Source organism: Doryrhamphus excisus, linkage group LG9, assembly GCF_037039965.1.
Source record: "Doryrhamphus excisus strain RoL-2023G ecotype Guam linkage group LG9, RoL_Dexc_Guam_v1.1, whole genome shotgun sequence".
NCBI lineage: Eukaryota > Metazoa > Chordata > Actinopteri > Syngnathiformes > Syngnathidae > Doryrhamphus > Doryrhamphus excisus.
In genome coordinates, this window is record NC_136365.1 from 18,650,734 (window position 1) to 18,668,951 (window position 18,218).

At 41.0% G+C, this 18,218-nt stretch overlaps 1 protein-coding gene across 1 annotated transcript in view; it reads right to left on the reverse strand.

The window, feature by feature from the left end:
• cacna1ib (calcium voltage-gated channel subunit alpha1 Ib) overlaps positions 1-18,218 on the reverse strand; it is a 130,096-nt gene that overhangs the window by 99,440 nt on the left and 12,438 nt on the right. The window contains exon 2 of the mRNA XM_078793552.1: positions 7,194-7,572. Within this exon, the coding sequence (XP_078649678.1) occupies positions 7,194-7,558 (365 nt within the window). The 5' untranslated portion in view covers positions 7,559-7,572. The remainder of the gene's footprint in view (positions 1-7,193; positions 7,573-18,218) is intronic.

Genomic DNA, 18,218 nt, shown 5'->3' on the forward strand with positions numbered 1-18,218 from the left:
AAACCGGAGTACCCGGAGAAAACCCACGCATGCAAACGCCATACAGAAATGGCTGAGGGAATTGAACCCTGGTCTCCTGCCTGTGAGGTCTGCGCATTCACCACTCATCCGCCATGCTATATAGATATTGTATAAGTGTATATGTGAGCTACAAGACCCTTCCGTTAGTTCAAAATAATGCCTCCAAAATGTAAGGAAGTAGAGACATAGATGAGCATTGGTCCCTGGGCCAAATGGAATGTCATATAAGCTGTATAAGAACGCACCTGATGTTCTACGTGATATGTGGAAGCTCACAAGGATAGTATGGCAAAGCGGGAATAATTCCCAAGGTGTGGAGGGCCAGAAGCGTGCTAATTCCCAAAGAGAAAGATGAAGCAGATATCAGTCAATTCCGGCCAATATACCTTCTAAAATTGGGAATTTTTTTTTTCCTTAATCAGCGTGATAGCACTCTCTCCACATCCCTGGAGAAGACCAAGTGCATCCGTACAGAAGAATAGCATTCCAGGGTTCTCTGGTTGCTTGGAGCAGATCAGTATGATCTGGCACCAGATCAATGAAGACTAGGAAGGACAAAGGAGACCTCCATGTGACCTTCCTCCACTTGGCTAATGCCTTTGGATCTGTTTGCCTTTGGGAATTCTTCAATTTCTTCCATGTTCCATCACTGCTGCGGTGAAATCAGCGAAATAAGTGAAATAAGTGAAATAAGCAAGAACGCTATTGGTTTTTAAATCACTTCGAAAGCCAAGATGTTTTGAGTTGTGAGGGCAAAGTTCAAAGTACAAGTTCAAGTGATTAAGAACTTGATTGGTTTTTGGTGGCGCTCGGGGGTCACACCTTGACTTCCTGCGTGACGCCATGCAGACAGTCTGGTTAAAAATAACACGCATGCAGCACGGGGGCCCAAGCAGCTGACACGTCACCATGGCGACGGCGAAGGACCACAGGACCAAACCCAAGAGGGGATGATGAGGACGAGGAACGGCATCAGAAGAAGGCCATGCTGTCAAAGTGTCTGGCGTGCAAACGCAACCCCGCGGTGCTAATTAACCACTCTGCCGCTCACCTTTCACCTTTCCGGACCCTGCTCGCCCTGTCATGTGACTGCATCACGTGACCGTGACTCGGCGGGTGTGTCAGTATGACACCTGCACACTCAGCAGGTGGTGGTGATGGCGGCCCGACAAGTAGTCCAGAGTTAACGCATAATATCAACCGCCCTGATTATCACGGTTTATTGGTTCCAGACTTGGATCCAACATTAATAAAAGGAATATTTTAGTAGTTATGGAATAGAAAACCTCGGAATATCGGGAAGACCTGGGATCGAATCTTTACTTGGGCGTTTCTGTGTGGAGTTTGCATGTTCTCCATGTGTGTTCATAGGTTTTATACAGGAATTCCAGAGATCCATTAGACAGTATGCAAAGCGTTTACGCTACAGCGTACTACATGATAACCCACAATGCATTGCGCTCCTACCCGAGCCGAAATCCACAGGCTGAAGCTGATTTTATTGACTTTATTGAGATTTTTTTTTTTAAGTGGCCATTTAGATCTCGAGTGTGCCATTTATTTGTCCAAATACAAACCGTTTACAATTTCGTTCGGACGAATTCGGCAAAATTTAAGCTAGCCGAAGTGAGCAACGCACTTTCGATTATTTTCACAAGATAAAACACACCCTTACTTTTCTCATAAAAAAAAAACATAGTGATAAATCACTGCTTTTAAAATTAAAATGAACAAAGCATTATTAGAGCCCTGTAGACATGACAAAACACGACTATAGTCACATTTATTCTCTTTTTATTTACAACATATTGCGCAACTGCAGGGTCTTGAGACACATGCTAACTCACAAACTAGAGAGCTAGCGACCTAAACGGTTGCCTTCAAGTTACTTCCTTTAAACTTAAAAAGCCAAAAACTTACCACTTCCACACGGATAGGGAGGATAACTATTAACAGTTATTTAACCTTTAACATGAACATTAATCAAACGGAATAATTTTTTCTGGGTACATGATACCATACAGCATCCATATCAAACTTGCGCGGGCCGCACTAACATTAAACAAAATCAAGGCGGGGGCCTAAACTAGCATCCTGCGGGCCACATTTGGCCCGCGGGCCGCGTGTTTGAGACCACTGGTCTATAGTATGTGCCCTGTGATTGGCTCGTGACCAGTCCAGGGTGTACCCCGCCTTGCGCCCTAAATCACCTGGGATAGGCTCCAGCATACCCCAGCATATAATTTGATTGACACACCTCTTCCTGGTTCTTCGGACGCCGTAGCTATCAGAGAAGTTTGATGCGTTTCAAAACCAGTCACACTGTCATCAATGTCAAAGTAAGCAGAAATATGCTCTATATATAAAATAAATACAACACTTGACATGAGTGGACATGGCAGCCGAGGTGCTAAAACATCACCGTTGGGCTTGCTCTCCAAATGGGAGCGATCCATGTGACCAATGAATTATTGACGCCCAAGAAGGCGTGTAGCAAAAGTCCATAAACCAAAACACGAGTGAAGAAACCTAGCTTACAGAATGAAATGTTTGTTTTCCTACAATTGTGCTATACATATACAGTAAAGTCTCGTTATATCGATATTCTCGGGAGTCGGAAAAAATACCGATATAACCGGACTATCCATATATCCGATCCTGCGCCGAACTGCATTAAAAGTGGGCGGATCTTTGATATGGCATGTAATTTTCTCCTTGAGTTCATGGATTGCGTATCTAGCATGCTTTTGTACTACAATACATTTTGTACTACAGTAAATAAAAATAAACTTACGCTGTAGTGATTACCGGTTACCGGGACATAATTCACCCCGGAACTATCGATAGGGAAGGTGTTGCCACCCGGAGGGGTAGGCGCGAGGGACGGGTGTTTTCCGCTGTGTGTGCTGCACTCTGGTGGTGGAAGTGTGAAAAATAAAGTTGACTGGAAGCAGCCGTTCGCCGTGTTCTTTTTTGGTATTGAAATCCTTAAGCAAAGATTGATTTAAGCTGCTTTTGTATCGATATAAGCAGACCAAATTGGCTGGCGGGAGATGAAAAGGGCATCGTAGTAACCGGATTATCATAATAACCGGGTATCGTACTAACAGAACTAATTATATCATAAAAGACTAGAAATTTGCTGGGAAATGAAAATAGTATCGTAATAAGTAGTAATTCGTTTTAACCGATATCAATATAACGAGACTTTACTGTATTTTGTTTGTGTTTCCTGAAGTTTAACTTTGCCTTTCCAAAAGATTTGTTTGCGTTCCTAAAGTTTTCGTTGTTTTATCGGTCAGGCCGGGCTACAACATAAACAGAAACCACAGAAACCGACCATTTTTCATACTGATGTCGACTTAAGCAGGCACTTTTTTTGTCGACATAAACGGCACCGACTTAAAGTGTACTATTATTCATTCATTTTCTACCGCTTTTTCCTCACCAGGGTCGCGGGGGTGCTGGAGCCTATCCCAAATGTCTTTGGGCGAGAGGCGGGGTACACCCTGGACTGGTCGCCAGCCAATCACAGGGCACATATAGACAAACAACCATTCACACTCACATTCATACCTATGGACAATTTGGAGTCGCTAATTAACCTAGCATGTTTTTGGAATGTGGGAGGAAACCGGAGTACCCGGAGAAAACCCACGCATTGAACCCTGGTCTCCTAGCTGTGAGGTCTGCGCGCTAACCACTAGACCGCCATGCCGCCCAGTGTACTATTATTGTAACATTAAAATGTTGCAAAAGTAAAAAAAAGGCAATTAGAGGGGTGCTGTGATATTTCAGTATGTTGCATTATCTGCTATGACAACAAAGAGGGTTTTTTATGCCCGGTTAAAAGAAATACATTTCCTATTAAAGTCATCAAAGGAATCGTCAAAAAGCGCGCATCGCCGTTAAAAAACTGATCACCACCACAAAAAGACTCGTGTTCGACTTTAACATAATTTACTTTCTTCAGATCCCAAAATGATCATGAAATGGAGAAACTTCTCCGTCTTTTTACAAAGTGAAAGATACAGGCCTTCAAAGCGGTGCGGGTCGGCACCGTGACGTTAGCTCTGAAATGCATCAAAGTGGCATTAGCATTGTGACTGATAGCAGCATTAATCGCAGAGCAGCTAGGAGAGCCGCAGATTCCGCAGAAATGGCTGAAAAATTGGTTGGATGGTGAAAAATAATCTGACCTGACCTGAAAGCTTTCATTGTAGCTCACACTTCCTGTTTTAGCGCTTAACTTGTTGCTCTAGTTTGTACTAAATTTCTCCTAGTTGGATTACATCCAGAGGTGTGGACTGCAGACTTTGGACTTGACCTGATTTGCAAGACTTGCGACTCAACTTAGACTCTGACATCCATGACTTGAGACTTGACTCGGACTAGTCTAATGACTTGAAAATACTTGAGATTCTCCAGTCTATGACGTGTTAATGTCTTGCTGGGAAAACATCACGGAAACTGAAAACTTTGAAAGGGACATTTTTACTTAACACGTCATAGACTGGAGAATCTCAAGTATTTTCAAGTCATTAGACTAGTCCGAGTCAAGTCCCAAGTCATGGATGTCAGAGTCTAAGTTGAGTCGCAAGTCTTGCAAATCAGGTCAAGTCCAAAGTCTGCAGTCCACACCTCTGGATGTAACCCATCTAGGAGAAATTTAGTACAAACTAGAGCAACAAGTTAAGCGCTAAAACAGGAAGTGTGAGCTACAATGAAAGCTTTCAGGTCAGGTCAGATTATTTTTCACCATCCAACCAATTTTTCAGCCATTTCTGCGGAATCTGCGGCTCTCCTTTCCCAGCAAGACACCAAATGTTCCCACAGAATCTGCCTCACTAGCCACGTATACATGGACCTGAATATTCCAATTGCATTCGGTCTATTTGCTCAAATGGAAAAATGTAACATTTGTATACACCTCAATCCGAAAGAAAAGTGCCAATCCGAATGAATATATAATCGGATTCCTCTTTGGGACTGTTTTTATATCTTTAGAACGCACAGAAAAGAGAAAAGTCTACTAAGAGACTTTAAGGGCCATGTGGGCAATAATGGTGTGACCCGGAGGGGCGTGGCTGGGAGGAACCCGTAAAGGGTGACATTAAACCATACTTTGTCCATAAACGCACCAGGCGCCAGGTGTGATCGCAGGTCTGTGGCCCATGTGAGCTCGCGGCAAAGAAATCGATTTTTTACATTTGAGCTGAAAAGACTGAATGAACCATTTCAGGTCAGGCGGGAGTACGAGATGGAGACTCGGATTCAGTTTACCGATGTCAAAGTGATTTATTTTTGAGGGACTGCGGACCAAAGTCCAAAGCCCCCCCCGCTGCCGCCCCAGTGCAGCTTTAGCAATTCATTTAGCGCAAACAATCCACTGCAGACGCACATAATAAAATCATTTTAAACGGGATGCCTTCATCTCCCCCACAGGATTACTAAGGTCGTGATCCGTCATAAGAGTCTGTAAAGGTATGAACTTATTAAATATGACCGTTTCCGTCCTTCTTATGAAGTGAAGCCTTCAACATCAGTGAATTTCAACCACCGCCATCCAGCAATCCTATCACAGTCATGTACATCAGCGCTACCGGACCTGGAGACTCCGAAGAACACAAACCTAGCGCTACATTCATGCATTCACGGAGCGATAAGCCAATAAAATACGACTCACGCTTGAGCTGAATGCCGCTGCTGCAGAGCTTGACGTTCTTTGACAAACAACAGAGACTTGGACTGAAAGCGTCTGTCTATTCATCAAGCGGGAAGCCGGAGGAGGCCGGCCATCGATTAGCTTAGCGTAGCAGAAAGACGCAGCAGAGCCCAAAGATACACAAGTCAGCAGAAGTCAAAATGATGGACTAAAAGCCTGTTGAATATGTTGGAATAATACATGATAAGAACAATAATACTCTAAATACTAAAAGCTTATACTCACAAGGGTTGCGGGGTATGCTGGAGCCTATCCCAGCCGTTTTCGGGCAAGAGGCGGGGTACACCCTGGACTGGTGGCCAGCCAATCACAGGGCACATATAGACAAACAACCATTCACACTCACATTCATACCTATGGACAATTTGGAGTCGCCAATTAACATGTTTGAGTTGAATAATTGTATTTTATTCATTTACAGCAAAATCTATATTATCATAAAAATCTACATTATATTATATGGTACCCATTATGTCATTGTATGGTGCATTATTTAAAAAAAAAACAAAAAAACTTAAACTGTATTATGGAAAGCAGGAAGTGAACAAATGTAACAGTTACTGATTGTAAAAGTACCAGATGGAGGGGTAGGATTTAATAAGCTTTGCTTCTTCCTACTCCTTTTGGACATGTGGAACTGTGAACTGGTTATGTGATGCATTCAATTGTAATCTGATGCATGTTCAAATGAAATAAAACCATTACCATTACCATCATTAAATGTGGAAAAATATATTTTTAAGCAATATATCACAAAAATAATATAAATTTTATGCTTAATAATACATATTGGAATGTGTTATTTTATTATTATTAATTTCATCTTAATAAGTTGAAGTTGTGTTCATTTAGAATTTAAATTACTTATTAAAATAATGTGTTTTTTATTATTATAGTATGTAGAAAATTCCATATCTACATCACTCATACTGTAAAATAGTAACAATAAATATTATTTGTTTTTTCATTCATTCATTTTCTACCGCTTTTCCTCACAAGGGTCGCGGGGGTGCTGGAGCCTATCCCAGCTGTCTTCGGGCGAGAGGCGGGCTACACCCTGGACTGGTGGCCAGCCAATCACAGGGCACATATAGACAAACAACCATTCACACTCACATTCATACCTATGGACAATTTGGAGTCGCTAATTAACCTAGCATGTTTTTGGAATGTGGGAGGAAACCGGAGTACCCGGAGAAAACCCACGCATGCACGGGGAAAACATGCAAACTCCACACAGAGATGGCCGAGCGTGGAATTGAACCCTGGTCTCCTCGCTGTGAGGCCCTATATTATTTGTATTATATGCAATTCTTTTTTAACCTACTGTATGTATTTTTGCAAAAGCTATTAAATCACCAATGTGATGATGGGATGTCAGAAGGTCTGCATCTTCTTGACCTCAGGGGTCCCCAGACCCCCCAAGGTGGCCAGAAAAAAAGGATATGGACTGGAGACCATGCGGATGCACAAGCTGCGAGGACATGTGGTCTGCTTGAGGCAGAAGAAGACCACGGGGACCAGCTCGGGATACGGCACCACCAGAACGCTGGTGGTACTGCTGACATCATCATCACCGTCATCATCCACTACCTCAAGTTGCTCGTCCTCCTCTATCTTCTCCTTTTCCTCCTCCTCTTCTTCCTCGGGACAAGGGAGGTGGTAGGTGGAGCGCCTGCAGGGGGAGGAGGGTTGGATGATAGCATCATCGCCGCCATCGCCATCGGCCGCTGTCGCCCGGGAGATGGTCACAGCCAACTGAGCCGATGATGCCGCAACGCCGGGGCCCTCCTCCTCCTCCTCGCTCGTCATGGCAACGCAAAAGTCTACCATGGGGAGAGAAAGAAAGAACATTTTTAAACTCTGCGGCCATCCACTTTGCCGTAAGAATCAATGCAGGAAGCAGCGGGACGCACGGCTTCCATTATGGGAGGAAAACGCCAAAGGCTAAAAATACACAACGAGGCTTTTTGTGAAGTCTTTTTTTGGAGTGACTTCTGGTCTTGGTCCTCAACACTACTGACATGACATGAAGGAGAAAGGAGGAGGAGGAGGAAGACAAATCGTTAGGAGAGACTGACTGAGTGGTGGCCAGGAATGGATTCTCGATTCTCAAAACGAAACGTCTGACTGGAAACTTTAGTCGACTTTTTTCCCGACATCACGTACACATGATGCCATGAGACCAATTTACTGGTCAGTTGAAGTTCTCAGCTTTGGGTCGTGAGAGACAACTACTGTTTATCGCGGATCCAAGTGGCCTAAAGGAGTTTCTTCTGTAGGGTGGCTGGTCTCTGGAGATCATCTTAGAAGAACCGCTTCTCCTTCATATGGAGAGGAGCCAGCTCAACATTTGCTTAACTCATTCATTCATTCATTTTCTACCGCTTTTCCTCACTGGAGGATGCTGGAGCCTATCCCAGCTGTCTACACCCTGGACTGGTGGCCAGCCAATCACAGGGCACATATAGACAAACAACCATTCACACTCACATTCATACCTATGGACAATTTGGAGTCGCCAATTAACCTAGCATGTTTTTGGAATGTGGGAGGAAACCGGAGAAAAACCCACGCATGCACGGGGAGAACATGCAAACTCCACACAGAGATGTGTGGCCGAGGGTGGAATTGAACCCTGGTCTCCTAGCTGTGAGGTCTGCGCGCTAACCACTCACCCACCGTGCCGCCCCATTTGCTTAACTGTTATTGAACAATTTCTCCTCAATCTTTATCAATACTCATGGACCTTGCATGGCGGCCATGTGAGCCGGGATCTGTGACCAACTTATGGAATCAAACTTAACCAGCTTCTTAACAGCACCACCCTGTGGTGCATTTGTGTGTTATAATAATAATAATAATAATATATAATAATAGCACAGTTAACACAGCAGGGGTGCGTGTTTTGACATGTTCACCCTTTTAAGTCCAGCCATGGAGGAATAGAAGCTTACACAAACATCTCAAAATGGCCTGGTACCAAGTGGAGTGCCTACAATCAAATGACAGGGGTATTGGTGGGGGTGCTCATGGAATCGTATAAAATGCAAGAAACAGAAAAACATGGAAATTAGGTGATGGTTTGTTTCCCTGACAGGTGTTAAAATGAAAAAGAATGAGATGTTTGTAGCAGACGACCAGCAACGAGTCAAAGAGATACGAGTTTTAATAAAAGATGGAAATGTTCTGATGTCATGCAGCCATATGTTGCTGACAATTACAACGTGCATTAATTAAAAAAATAAAAAAAGCACATTTAGAAGCCTGCTAAGCGCTCCAGTGATGCTGGCGCAGTTACGATTTTTCAAAAAAAAAACATACGGCCACCGTCATGGAAATGACACCTAAAACAAAGCCACTTCATTAGGCACACCATCTTGTGAGCTCCAATACAAAGCAGACATTATTATGATGTAGCAATGCATTTATTATTATGTGGACTGTATTGTATTCTGTCGAGGCCTATTTCTATTCTATTTGGAAACATTTTGTCATTAACGACTGGCGATGTGATTGACCACCAATGATGACTACTTTCAAAATATAACATCAAAATATTAGAAAAAGCACTTGGATTTTTTTTTTTTTCGGGTACATTTTGCCTCATAATTTTTGTTGTCTTACTCCATATTGAATGCGTTTTTTTTTTAATCACAAAATTCAAATATCAAATGTGTTCATAGGCTAACCAGACACCTGCCCCCCCCCCCCCCTCACTTTTACGTTTGGAAAATCACTTATACAACAGCGCATCATTGATTCAAATAGGCATTTACCGGGTTAAAATAATACAAAATAACTGAATAAAGTAACCGCTTGGTGGATGAGTGGTTGGCATGTTGGCCACACAGTCAGCAGATTGGGAAGACCTGAGGTCGATTGTGCACTTGGGCATCTCTGTGTAGAGTTTGCATGTTCTCCCGTTCTACCCGGGTTTTCTCCGGGTTCTCCGGTTTGCCGCTACATCCCAAAAACGTTCATGTTAGCTTAATTGTCCATAGGTATGAATGTGAGTGTGAATGATGTCTATAGGACCAGTCCAGGGTATCCCCGCCTCTTGCATAAAGTTAGCTGGGATAGGCTCCAGCATGCCCCTGCCATCCTAATGAGGATAAGCGAGGATGGCTGGATGAATACAGTAATTTCTCACTTAATCATGTTTCATTGGTTTATGCTTGAAAATGCTTAATTTAGGGAAAAGATGTGCTTAAATATGCATATTTTCTGTTTAATAATAGGCCGTATTCTACCACAAAAATGTATTTCATTTAATTTTTTTTTCTTTCTTTTTAAAATTTTTAAAATTTTTTATTTTTGATTTATTTTATTTTTGATTTATTTTATTTTTGATTTATTTTTGATTAATTTTTGATTTATTTTTGATTTATTTCATTTTTGATTTATTTCATTTTTGATTTATTTCATTTTTGATTTATTTTATTTTTGATTTTTTATTTATTTTATTTTTGATTTATTTTTGATTAGATTTATTTTTTATTTATTTTTTATTTATTTTTGACTTATTTTTGATTTATTTTTGATTTATTTTTGATTTGATTTTAGTTTATTTTAGTTTAGTTTATTTAATTGAAAAACAGGGATGGAGTGAAGCTGAATTCAAAACAACCCCAGAAGGTTAATGTCCAGGTAAGGGCAGTCATAGGTGTTCCTAATGATGTGTCAGCATCGTGTTTATCCTCTATTATGTCAGACGTGTTGACCACCCCCCAAACACCCCCCACAAGGTCTCTGCTCTTCTTTCAGCAATGTTTGCGGGGCACTTTGGGACACATTTAATTGGCCTGTGGTACTTTGGTTCCCGGGTGGATGGAGCCGCAGTCCGCTCAGGTGGAGACGAACCAGCAAGGAGCTTTGAATTATTCATTACCACTCCAGCACAAAATGAAAAAGTCCTTTTTCATTGGCGCTGGCGGGAAAATGCCTTAAACGTTTCAGCCATATGTAGAAAAATGCAACCTGTGGACTTTTGCCAACATTTCATCTTGCTTCCTTTACCTTTTCAAACATGGCTAGTGGCTAGTCGTTTATTGTTTACTGTCAGCAGCTTCCGTGTCACTGCAGTGTTTCTTCCAGTGAAAGCAATTAAAGACAAGTTTGGGGCCATAGTGAGACTTTGCAGCGGCGTTCACAGCTGTCCTAGTTGCCAGCCACACGAGGAGACTTTAATGAGGACAATGGACACGATGCAGCTTGTGCTTACTGCCACCACTCTTACTGTTTTTATGCACATTACTTCATGGGACCACATGGAATCGTTATTATTACTTCTGCCAAGTGCAAAAACGCTAAAGTGAACTTTTAAATTCCTTCATTTGGTACATTTTTGGTGAAGATCTAGATTTTCTAACCTTAGACACTCTAGGCCAGGGGTCTCAAACACGCGGTCCGCGGGCCAAATGTGGCACGCAGGACACTAAGTTTGAGGCCCCTGCCATGATATGAAAGTTTACTGTTAGTGCGGCCCGCGCAAGTTTGATATGGATGCTGTATGGTATCATGTACCCAGAAAAAATTATTACGTTTGATTAATGTTCATGTTAAAGGTTAAATAACTGTTAATAGTTATCCTCCCTATCCGTGTGGAAGTGGTAAGTTTTTGGCTATTTAAGTTTAAAGGAAATAACTTGAAGGCTACCGTTTAGGTCGCTAGATCTCTAGTTTGCGAGTTAGCATGTGTCTCAAGACCCTGCAGTTGCGCAATATGTTGTAAATAAAAAGAGTATAAATGTGACTATAGTCGTGTTTTGTCATGTCTACAGGGCTCTAATAATGCTTTGTTCATTTTAATCTGAAAAAAAATAATTTGTCTACCCATCAACTATATGTGGTTTCTTAAGTTTTTATTATTTGCCGTTTTATTATTATTATTATATTTATTTATTACTGATTGATTGATTTTCTTTATTCTTGATTTGTTTATTTATTTTTCATCTTATTTTGTGTAGAAAAATAAAAAGTAAAATATTTGAGAACAGTGGAATGTTTTATCAGAGCTTTTATTGTAGAAAATCGGAACAAAAGCAAAGTTTATTCATTTTTCAGTTTTAAATAAATGCGGTTTTTTTTTGTTTTTTTTTTGAAAACCTGATGCGGCCCAGCCTCGCCCAGACCCTAGCTCCAGTGGCCCCCAAGTAAATTGAGTTTGAGACCCCTGCTCTAGGAAAATATAGACAAGGACATGATGGGCAATGAATGCGGTTTAATTAGAGGATGGTTCCTGACAAAATGTGTGCGACAATGAGTGCTCTTCCTCTGTCAGGCGAGGTCGAAAAAACACCAGCGGTGCCTATTCTTTGAGTTTATACAATGTAAGTCAGGGGTCTCCATGGAGTCCATCATGAGCTGCCAGTAGCTCCTAAAGACTTTTCAATTAGCTCCCCAAAGACTTTCATTTATTATCACAGCGGAGTGGGCGTGAAAAATATATAATTCCTATTATTAATAAAATTCCCTTTCCTCCGTCACAAAGTGCTTGCTGGTGGGGTGTTCAGTTGGTTGTGGTCTAATGTATGCATAGTTTGATTCTAGACCTGCTCCATGTGTAAAACGCCTCGAGGCAGCTTCTGTTATGATCTGGCATTAGAAAAAATGAGAATTGACTCATAAATACAATAAAATGAGTACACATGCAATAACTAAATAGAACGTCATTGTTATTATTTTTATTATAGGCTGATTATGATATTCATGAAGTAGCTCTACATCATGTTTGTGAACAAAGAAGCTACTTCTGCTGGCACGTCGCATCTTGGAAAGCCGTAAATCCTTCAAATGTTCACAAATTGACGACACGCCGGTTGCCCTTTGACCTCTGCTGATCACACGTTATATTCGTCACCGCGCACCACATCGAAGAAATACAACGCTCAAACACAACGACGTCGGGAACAGCAGCGCACACACACTCGTGCACGCGTCATTAAGAAAATGTAGCCTCGACGTGATCGAGACGTATTGATTGCAAGCGGCTATCAGTCAGTCAGTTAGCTAATTAGCCTTGTGTGTTTTATGTCACTGACGTCATGAATAAAGATGATGGCTGGGGATTTGCCAGCTTTTCAATCAACGGCTGAAAGCCGAGAGGAGGGAGGGAGAATTCGGCTAATGATGTTCTGCTGGACCACATGAAAGGTTCTGGTTGGGGCCGAGCATGCGGAGCCCGGAGCGGCATCGCCATGTCCTTTAGCGCACGACAACAAGGACGAGAAGCCATTTGCTTATCAACTTTCACTGCAGAAACACATGACGTTAGCAACCCCGAAGCACCAAACCCCCTCCCTCAAACATGCACAGATTGATGCCAAACCTGAACAAATATGAGGGCTTCACACCAGAGAGGAGGTCTTATTATTTATTCTATTATATTATTATATTCTTTTTACATTAAATCCTTTGCTGGAGCTGGAGCCTATCCCAGCTGTCTTCGGGCAAGAGGCAGGGTACACTCTGGACTGGTTGCCAGCCAATCACAGGGCACATATAGACAAACAACCATTCACACTCACATTCATACCTATGGACAATTTGGAGTCGCCAATTAACCTAGCATGTTTTTGGAATGTGGGAGGAAACCGGAGTACCCGGAGAAAAGCCACGCATGCACGGGGAGGACATGCACAAACTCCACACAGAGATGGCCGAGGGTGGAATTGAACCCTGGTCTCCTAGCTGTGAGGTCTGCGCGCTAACCACTCGACCGCAGTGCCGCCTTCTTCTATTATTTTTTACATTCGTGGGAGTGCTGGAGCCTATCCCAGCTGTCTTCGGGCGAGAGGCGGGGTACACCCTGGACTGGTGGCCAGCCAATCACAGGGCACATATAGACAAACAACCATTCACACTCACATTCATACCTATGGACAAAATGCTATTGAATAAAAATAAGATTTTTGTATTCATAATAATGATATACTATTCACAAGGAAGATGGAAGGTAGAAAGTAAGGATGAAGGAAGAGAAAATTAAAGGAAGGGAACTAGGAAGAACGAATGAAGCAAACAGAAGTAAAGAAGGAATAAAGAAAGGAGGCGAGGAAAGAAAGAAAGAAAATGAAAGCATTTGTGTCAATTTTTATATTAATTGTAAGCAAAATTAAAAGCTCTCACCGCTATGAGACAATCTTTGATATTTTCCTTCTCTCAGTGAAGAACAAGGTAGCAACACGCAGAAACAAACTCTGAAAATGTTCATCAATGTTCAAACATCTCTAATTTTACTCAATGATTACTTGATTAATTTTGATTACAATGATTAATTTTCCTCAATGATGTATCATCTTTGCAGAATTGTCATTCAGCCACATTGGAGGCTTTTCCAGCATGAAGCCTTTTTAAGGTCATGCCACAGCATCTCAATAGGATTCAAGCCAGGACTTGGACTCCAAAATCTTCATTTGTTTTTTCTTCAGCCAATCAGAGGTGGACTTGCTGGTGTGTTTTGGATCGTTGCCCTTCTGCACAACCCAAGTTGGTTTCAGCTTGAGGTCACCAACTTATGGTCGGACATTCTCCTTTAACAGAATTCATGTTTCCATTTATCACAGCAAGTCTTCCAGGTCCTGAAGCAGCAAAAAAGCACCGGACCATCACACTACCACCACCATATTTTACTGTTGATAGATGTTTTTTTTAAAATGTGGTTTTACTTCAATGTAACACACCTTCCAAAGTTAACTTTTGTATTTTCCCAAAGGTCTTGGGGATCATCGAGATGTTTTCTGGCAAAATGGAGATGAGTCTTAATGTTGTTTTTGGTCCTGGAACTCTGCCATGCAGGCCGGTTTTGCCTAGAATCATGAACTGTTAATGCATAAATATAAATATCTATCATCTTGTCCTGTCATTTATCTTTCTATACAAAAAATTGGGCTTATTTCAGAAATAGTTGCTAATGCTGAATAATGGTGATTATGTGATTTGAAAAAAACATTTTAATATTTTCATTTTTTAATGCCACCGATTGGCATTGGCCGATATCAGTGGAAAAATCACGGTATCGATACAGGCCGATACTTGCTTCAAAACACTGATCCCCTCCGCCGATCAAAAATGAGTCGCTCTTAGCCATTGTCATGAAAAATGTGAAAATCGTGTGCTTTATGTCATCATTGAATAATGTGTTGTGTTGTTTTTAGTGCTTTGGTGAACAATCGCACTTGCTATGGAGGTTTCACATTGATGATGATGATGATGATGATGATGGTGGTGACGGTGTAAAAATCAGAAGAAGAGCATTGATTGGAGCAGGTCACGTGACAATGCCATCAACAAAAGTCCTTCCAGTGACAAATGACTTCATCTCCGCTCGGCGCTCATTCAGAATCACAGCAGGGTGACACGTACTAAATAACCTGACTGGACTTCCTGCTTAATAAGTCTTTCTCCATATTCACTTTCTATTCTTGTTCCACACGCAGCTTTTTTTCATTATCAAATTCTAATCCTTGAACACTCACATCCTCAACAACAATTGCAGACGTCACCGCTTGGAGTGTGAGCTCCACAGATTGTCGATAGCGCCAAAGATCCATCGCATTCTAAAGAAAGAGGGATGATCGCTACACACGATTTTGCTGCTAATCCGCCCCATTCAAACTTCCTGCAGGCTATTTATATCCCAACTATCACATCCGCCCACGGCTTGTCCGGGGCGTCCAAGAAATACTTCTGCTTAGAGGACCTTTTGTTGGAAGTGTTGCTCTTTGCTAAATGCCACCACAAAACTTCTAAGAAAAGAAACGGTCGCCCCATGCTTCTTGGCACACACCAAGACCGGAATTAGTCTTCAAATGAATCTTAATAAAACCACACATGACAGACACTTAACAGCGTCACAGCTCCAGGGATATTGTGTCCACTGGATTTTCTTCATAAACTGTATGAAAAAAAACAAAGAAGCAAGGCTGCAACTGGCGATTATTTCCTTCATTTGTGAACGTGAAGCTTGTTGTTTCCATTCATTCAGTAGTCAAGTCCCGCCCTTTTCTGGGTAAACCACACCCACTTCTGCTTTATGCCCTATCTACTCCGAGTACAGATACAAATGCAGATCATTTAGATGCAACTGCTAGCTAGTTGCTCGCTAGTTTGCTCTTCTATGTGCCTGTAGTGATCCCGAAGCCTGTGCAAAATAATAGTATGTTAAAAACTGTCAAACCCATATTTATACAAAAATTGCATATTTACAAAAATATTATTTTTATATATATGATAATACATAATAATAAATAAATAATAATAAATAAATAAATAAAATATTTATATAATAACATTATTTATATAATAAAATATATAAATAAAATATTTTTGTAAATATGCCATTTTATATATATATAATATTTTTGTAAATATGCAGTTTTTATGAATATGGGTTTGAAAAAATTGCATATTTACAAAAATATTTTTATATATAATATATAGAGAAATAATATTTTTGTAAATATGCATTTTTTTTATAAATATGTGTTTGACAGTTTTTATATATATAATTTATATATTATATTATATTATATTATATTATATTATATTATATTATATTATATTATATTATATTATATTATATTATATTATATTATATTATATTATATTATATTATATTATATTATATTATATTATATTATATTATATTATTATAATTTATTTATACCGAATCCTACTTCACAGAAATTCACTTATCGGAACAAATTCACTGTGATAAATGAGGGACAACAAGAATAACGATGTAACAGGATATTGATGATGCAAAAATATTGTCCAGATAATGTAAAATAAAAGCAAGAAAAAGACGCAACTAAATGTCTTCACTATGAAGACAACATGAAAAAAAAATTTTTCAAGAAAGTCGGAATTTCAGAAAAATAAAGCTACGCTATGGCAAGAAATATTGTGACGATATTACAGGAAAAAAAAAAGTAGAATTCTTTTTCACTTTGTGTTGTGTGAGACACAAAGCGTAGCCTCTGCTAATCCGTTAGCATGCTAGCTCCTTGGAGGGTTGCAGTGTGATTCCTCAGCTTGTGAGGATGTGACAGTAGCAGAGCGCAAGGATCTATGGAGGGGCAAAAAATAGCCGGCGAGGGTGAGTGTGTCGGTGGCGCACCGTGGGCGCATTAGCGTCCGCGCCATCCGTCTGCATCGTCGCTGAGGGAAGGAAGCGGCGTGGATAAATCACCTCTTTTTACTTCCTGGGTTCAAACAGCCACCGTGCATAAATATACACAACCTACATAGCGAGCGCTATAAGTCTCTGTCAGATGATTTTTTTTTTTTTTTTACAATTGTGTCTTCGAATGAAAACTCCAGCCTACTCATGCTAGCTTGGCCTATTCACTGAATAAACAACTTAGCTACCAGATGTTTGATTTAAGATGTGTAGCAAAGCCAGTCATGGGTGTATACATGGGCCAGACTCATCTAAGCTAGGGGTGGGTCCAAGGGGAAGGACATTTTGTACTCAAAAGTACTCAAATGTAGCATGCATCCATCTATTTTCTACCGTTTATCCTGTGCAGGGTCGCGGGAAAGTGTGTGTGTGTGTGTGTGTGTGTGTGTGTGTCGGTCTCAGCCTCCCCCCTTGGCCTCGTCCTCCTCCTCACTTTTACATCTTGTCTTACTTGGCATCTCTTGCCACCCAGGAGTGTTCTTGTCATCCCACTGCATGCTTGTGTGCACATGACACATGCACATGTGCAGTGCATGCTGGGAAATATATACAATATATGCATATGTCCAACACACACACAGGAGGTTATCAGCCATGTGACACCGACACATTCATCATCTCGTCTTCATCTCATGATCTTCCACCAGTTTATACACTCGGGTGCTGTATTAAGTTCAATTTAATATTCTTTGTATCAATGATTTAAAGTCCAATTTGTACAATTTGGCAAAGAAACGCGGTCGCGATGTAATAAGGAATGACGTGTTTGTTTTCCCACTAATTGCTGGCTCCGTCTTAGTCGCTGCTTGTTTGGCTAACAACTCCCAGATTAAATATGAATAATGGCGCAGTAATATGAAACCATATTAAATATACACTGTATGAAAAAAAAAGGCTGCACGGTGAAGAGTGGTTAGAATGCAGGCCTCACAGCTAGGAGACCCGAGTTCAATTCCACACTCGGAATTGTTCTCCCCGTTGCATATGTGGGTTTTCTCCGGGTACTCCGGTTTCCTCCCACATTCCAAAAACATGCTAGGTTAATTAGCGACTCCAAATTGTCCATAGGTATGAATGTGAGTGTGAATGGTTGTTTGTCTATATGTGCCCTGTGATTGGCTGGCCACCAGTCCAAGGTGTACCCCGCCTCTCGCCTGAAGACAGCTGGGATAGGCTCCAGCACCCCCGCCGCGACCTTTCTGAGGGTAAGCGGTAGAAAATGAATGAATGTATAAAAAAAAAACATTCAGCTTAAAATGCGTTTGGTACATCAAGTGTCAAGTCTAA